General features: G+C 46.0%; 1 protein-coding gene across 1 annotated transcript in view; it reads right to left on the reverse strand.

Moving 5' to 3' along the window:
- Positions 1-2148: 2148 nt before the first annotated feature.
- LOC309547943 (uncharacterized protein) overlaps positions 2149-6032 on the reverse strand; it is a gene marked incomplete at its 3' end in the record, with an annotated part of 206728 nt that continues 202844 nt past the window's right edge. The window contains exon 27 of the mRNA XM_082247940.1: positions 2149-2397. Coding sequence (XP_082104066.1) covers positions 2149-2397 — 249 coding nt within the window. The remainder of the gene's footprint in view (positions 2398-6032) is intronic.

A 6032-nucleotide genomic window follows, 5' to 3' on the forward strand; every position in this document is an offset into this window, starting at 1 on the left:
TAGTGTATTGACTGCGGGTGACGTCAGACTCTCCTCCCTCCCTTCTGCATGCGTTACGTCCCTCGGGGCGGGACTTCCACAGGTGGGGGGGGGGCGCAAATTACATGCCTTGCCCCGGGCGCTGACAACCCACGCTACGCCACTGCTCCAGCTCCCCCCTCCCCCAAAAATTAAAAGTCAGCAGTTACAAATACTGTAACTGCTGTCTTTTAATATTAGAAAACGTATCTGTCCTGGAATCCAGCTATGTTGGCACCCTACCTGATTTTCCAATCGGCTCTCGGGTGCTGCCGCCAACATTCGTGGTAAAGATAACTGGCACTGAAGCCTATCGGCTTCACAGCCAGTTCCCTACTGCACGTGCGTGAAGCGCTCTCTAACTGGCCGGGAGGCGGAGGAAGGAGGAGGGGGGCCAAACTTCTGGAGGACCTCGCTACATCTCGCCACAGCCAGGTCTCCCGGAAGTGGGGATGGGTACCTGTCAAAAACAAGTAGCTGTTCCCCCCCCCCCCCCCGAAGGGTGCCAAATGTGGCTACGGAAGGGGGCAGGAGAGAGGATCAAACAAGCGGAGCTTCTACTTTTGGGTGAAGCTCCACGTTAACATAACAGATATCTACCAAGGCAGTAAAAATGCCACTGTTAGAGCCATCTGGCGTTTTATTTTTTCATGCCTCTAAATGAAGTTCTATGTTAGCCTAAGTGAACATCAGACATTTAGATCAGAATTATATGGGCAGCGTTTAGAGGAATAAAAAAAAAAAAAACACAACAAAAGGTGCGTTCAGAGAGGAGCTTATGAGTATGATTTTCTTACATAAACACGTATGTGCATAAATGTATTCCAATAATTATTCTGGTTAGCAGGATGCATTTACATTCAACACCATATACACATACATATAGTATGTGCATGAATAGTTCTGGTGGAAAAATTCAGCATATGTAGCATAAAACAAATTGGCCTAAAATGTTAAAAAAATTTTGATTTTTACATTTTTTTTGGAATTTCATATAAATAAATTTGAAAAATATTGTTATTTTTGCAAAATTGACGCTCTTTTTTTGTTTATAGCGCATGATCAAAAAATCGCACAGGTGATCAAATACCACCAAAAGAAAGCTCTGTTTGTGGGAAAAAAAGGATGTCAAATTTGTTTAGGTACAGCGTCGCACGACCGCGCAATTGTCCGTTAAAGTCACGCAGTGCCGAATCGCAAAATAGGCCCTGGTCAGGAAGGGGGTAAAATCTTCCGGGGCTTAAGTGGTTAATGCTTTTTTTCCCCCACCTGGAGAACGACCTGTTCACAGCAGTAGGGTCACTTGAACTGTGCAGGGTCGGCACATGCGCAATAGGGCCTGCTGGCAATGTCTGTCAAGAGCATGTGTAATAGGGGCTGCTCTCTGAGATCTGGCACTGTGACTGCCCGATGCATGTGAAGGAGAGGGCCGCTGAAGTTGTGCTCGACCAGCACATGTACGGTACAGTGCTTTGCAAGCCAAACATGGTAATGTGCATGCATTGGCCAGGCACAGCAACAACAGCCCCCTGCTACACATGCTCTGACCAGGGAGTGTGCGGCAGCAGGCCCTACCATACACCGCGCCAGAGCACTGAAAGGCAGCAACCCCTCCCGGGCACGTGCCATCTGGGCACAGTGCCAGAGCACCAAAAGGCAGCGGCTCTTGTAGCTCATGTGTCCCACAGGTAAGGCAATGGGTGGTGGGAGCACGCATGTTGGGGTGTCACTGGGAAAGCACTGGAGATAAAGGAGAAGCCCTTTAAGTCAAAACTCAACGGAGAGAACACAATCCCTGCGATAACATACTGTATGCCATATATGGGCAGTGAGGGGCGGTGCTCTTTGCTGTTTTATACGCATAAAGCTGTTTACTTTTTTCTCTTATTTTTATTGAAGTGCATTGCATAAAAACATCATCTTGCATATTAATGACCAGGCCTCATGATTGGTCAGTTGGTTCCAGAATTTTATCGTGTGAAGCAGGCTGTGATTTTCCCAATCTCCAACCTTCAGGAGGTCCTGATGGGGCCCGCTTGTAATCTGGGGAGGTTTGTATTACAGCCAAAGGTGCTTACTATCTATTATGGTGCTCTGTATTCCATTGTAACAGATAATTATTTAAGATGGTTACAGAGGTTTGTGTGATTGTATGGGGAATCCTGCTATTCGCTGTTGGGCAGCACTTAGACGTTCAATGCGGTCCTTTAAGGTCTTCATCTCTCTGCTCATATCCTGCTTCTCCTGTAGGAGCACATCTAAATTCTCTTTATCCTGGATCAGCTCCATCATCTGAGACTCAAGCTGTCTAGCAAACTGGAACAAGACGTAGTACTGAATAATAAGAGGGATTTGATTGGCCAGGCGAGCCGTTGCATTCTAGGAGAAAGAAAATTAGTGAGACGTTAGGGTATGGATGATGACTCTGATACTTTAGGTCACAGGTGTCAAACACAAGGCCCGCGGGCCGAATCCGGCCCTCCAGGCCATTTCATGTGGCCCTTGCACCTCTCCTGCAGCTGCTGCATCTCCCTCATCTCTTCCCCCACCTTGTCTCAGCAGATAGCAGCAGAGAGGACAGATCTCCTCAGCCAGATCCTGTGCTTCCCCCTGCAGCTGCAGAGAGGACCCTCCCAACTTAGCAGTTGGTTGTAGAGGTGAGGATACAACTCCTCCTACGGATCCTGCACCTCTCTGCAGCTGCAGCTCCCCCTTCTCTCCACCTCCACTGGTCTCAGCATTCAGCAGACTCCAGCCCTCCTCCAGACACTGCAGTTGCTGCTTCCCAGCTCTGCCTCCAGCTTCTTCCCAGCAGCAGCACATAGTGAAGGTGATACACTGTGATGTGAGGGATGAGAGGGTGGGGGCTCTTGACTTCTGATAGTGGTGGGCTATAGATGGAACTGGCCCTCTGAGGGCGACCAAAATGGGGATGCGGCCCACCATGAAATTGAGTTTGACACCTCTGCTTTAGATAGACAGCAGCCCTCTTAAAGTGTCTTCACCTGGTGGTCCTGCCAGTAACATACTTCCTGCCTTAAGGTGACAACACTCCACTGAATCTAGAGGAGCAGGGTTGTCACCCTTATACAGGACTACAGAACACCTATCCTTCAAGCCATTTACATAACATAGGGTGGAGATGTTCAGTAGTTTACAGAGGTAAATTGAGCAGGGATGATAAGGCTACTGGACATAACATTGCAGAGAGCACAAGAACATACAAGATAAGTGGATTTCTGACAGCATCAACAGATATATTTTTGCACACTGAACAGATAAAGAGAATGCTTTCAATGGTAGAGTAAAGTAGAACTCTATGGAGGAAGTCCTATACAGTGGGTATAGAAAGAATCACCCCCCCCCCCCTCCCTTTAAAATAATCACATTTTGTTGCTTCGCCATCTGAAATGGAGACAGACATGGTTTTTGTTTTATCCGGCTGCATTTGCTAGTTAAACTTATCACATCCAAGTGAAAGATATAACACCAATATATCACAAAAAAAAATTAAAAATTCAAAAACAGAAATACTGAGTTGGAAAAAGGAACACCTTCCTTATGTCAGTATTTTGTTGGACCACCTTTTGCTTTAAATACAGACTTTAATCTGTTGGGATACGTGTCTCTACTAACTTTGCACATCTAGACTTTGCAATATTTGCCTACTTTTCTTTGCAGAACTGCTCAAGTTCAGTTAAATTTGATGGTGATCGTTTGTGGACTGCAGTCTTCAAGTCATTCCACAGATTTTCAATGGGGTTTAAGTCTGGGCTCTGACTAGGCCATGCAAGGACATTCACCTTTTTCTCCTTCAATCACTGTGTGGTAATTTTTGCTGCGTGCTTTGGGTCATTGTCATGTTGGAAGGTAAACCTTCTTTCCATTGACAATTTTCTGGCAGGGGGAAGCAGATTTTCCTTAAGAATCTGATGGCGTTTTGCTCCATCCATTTTTCCTTCTATCCTGACAAGTGCTCCAGTCCCTGCTGCAGAGAAACACCCCCATAACAGGACATTACCCCCTCCATGCTTTACTGTAGGAATGGTGTTATTTGGACAGTGAGCTGTATTGGATTTCTGTCACACAAATCGCTTGGTGTTAAGGTCAAATCTGACCACCTTGAAGATTCTGAGCCACATGGAAAAAGATGTTAAGGTCAAATGAGACAAAAATTGAATGTCCTTGTATGGCCTAGTCAAAGCCCCATTAAAAATCTGTGGAATGAATTGAAGATTGCACAAACAATAAACATTAAATTTACCTGAACTTGAGCAGTTTTGCAAAGAGGGGGTTTTCAATGGGATTTAAGTCTGGGCTCTGACTAGGCTATGCAAAGAAATTAAATTTTTGTCTCATCCTACCATAACATCTTTATTTTCGTACATCACGGGACACAGAGCAATAAATCATAACATATGGGTTATATAGCCAACTTTAGGTGAAGGACACTGGCAACCTATCAGAATTGATGCCCCCCTATATAAACCCTCCCACAAAGGAAGTGCCTCCGTTTTTTTGCCAGCGTCTAAAGGTGATGGTCACTGTGGAGAGTCTCTCCACATTTCTCTTCAAAGAAGAAAAAAGTTATGCTACACACCCCGATCAAAGATCACTGAATCTAAGGGGGTTAGCTATCGGATCCATCTAAAGCAGTCAATGGACTAAAAAGATAGTACCTGAGCCTCGGGAAGCAGATACGAGGTTTTGCCTGTAGCGCTGTCCTTTTTAGGTGCTGAACTCTGGGATCCGGACCTTTGGAATACCAAACCCCAAAGGCGCTCCATGCAGGGTGGTCTACAGGTCCACGACCGTGGCCCCTCTAAAACAAGGGGACCCAGTCCTTGAAGGTCGCCATGACAAAGCTCGCCGTGATGGGTGAAGATTGGATTCCTGTTTCAAAACAGAATCCTGCGGCAGGACTGGTGAGTCCAATTTAAAATATTTACACATACAGCAAACCTTGAAGGTAAAAATTGCTGGCATAATTGCAGAATGTAAATATTTTATGCACTGTTCCTTTTAAAAAGATAAGAGACAGAGTGCCATGTGAGTCTTTGCATGAGACTATGGATGTTAAGCCTAGGCAAAATACATCCTGTTGAGCATTATTTCTGTGCTTGTTTTTCTGACACACTATTTTCACCCTGTGCTGATTACCTGAGAGGTATCAGCTGTGACAAACCAATGTGTGCATGAGACTATGGATGTTAAGCTATGCAATAAACATCTTGTTGAAAGCTATGGCTTTTCCGTTGGGATTAAATGTGCCATTTATATCAATTGTGATTATATGAGCTTGTGCAGTTGTGGAATTGATGCAAAGTTTGTTTAACCTCTTGCCGACCGAGCCATAGCCGAATGACGGATACAGCGCGGTTGGCTTATTCTGGGGGGGGGGCGTATAATGACGTCCTCCCAGAATCGCACTTCCCGCGCACCCCCTGGGGCGTGCACACAGAAGTGTCCATGCTCGCCAGGACCCGGCGCATCATGGATCATGGTAAAGGGCCAATGACAGCGGCCCTTTACCACGTGATCGCTCTGTCCAATGACGAAGCGATCACTTGCGCATGGCCGGTTCATTTCTCTCCTCCCACACTGTACACAGTCCGGGGGGGGGTAAAAAGCAAGAACATAAAAAGCATAAAAAGCAAGAACAAGCGTCCTTGTTTCAAAATCCCCAGCACTCATAATACCAGTGCTTCTATTTCCAGATAGTGGCAACGGCCTCATTCGTCTGGATCCGGAACCAAGCATTCAGGGCAGAGTTGCAAAAAGACCTGGACCCAGAAATAAGCCAAGTATTCTTCTAAGCCCTCTCTGTGAAGAGGCGCTCCCACTCACATGGGTAGGGCGGGGGGAAGGCTCCACCATTTCACAAGGGTACAAACTGGAATTTCAGGTGTTCCCGTATTCCCGGTTTATAAGGTCAAGTGTACTGACAAATCTCCTAAAAATAACATCTTTTTGGCATTAGACCAGCTGAAGGCTCAAAAAGTGATAATGGAGGT

The sequence above is a fragment of the Pelophylax lessonae genome (assembly GCF_965119305.1).
Source record: "Pelophylax lessonae genome assembly, chromosome: 2".
NCBI classification, from domain to species: domain Eukaryota; kingdom Metazoa; phylum Chordata; class Amphibia; order Anura; family Ranidae; genus Pelophylax; species Pelophylax lessonae.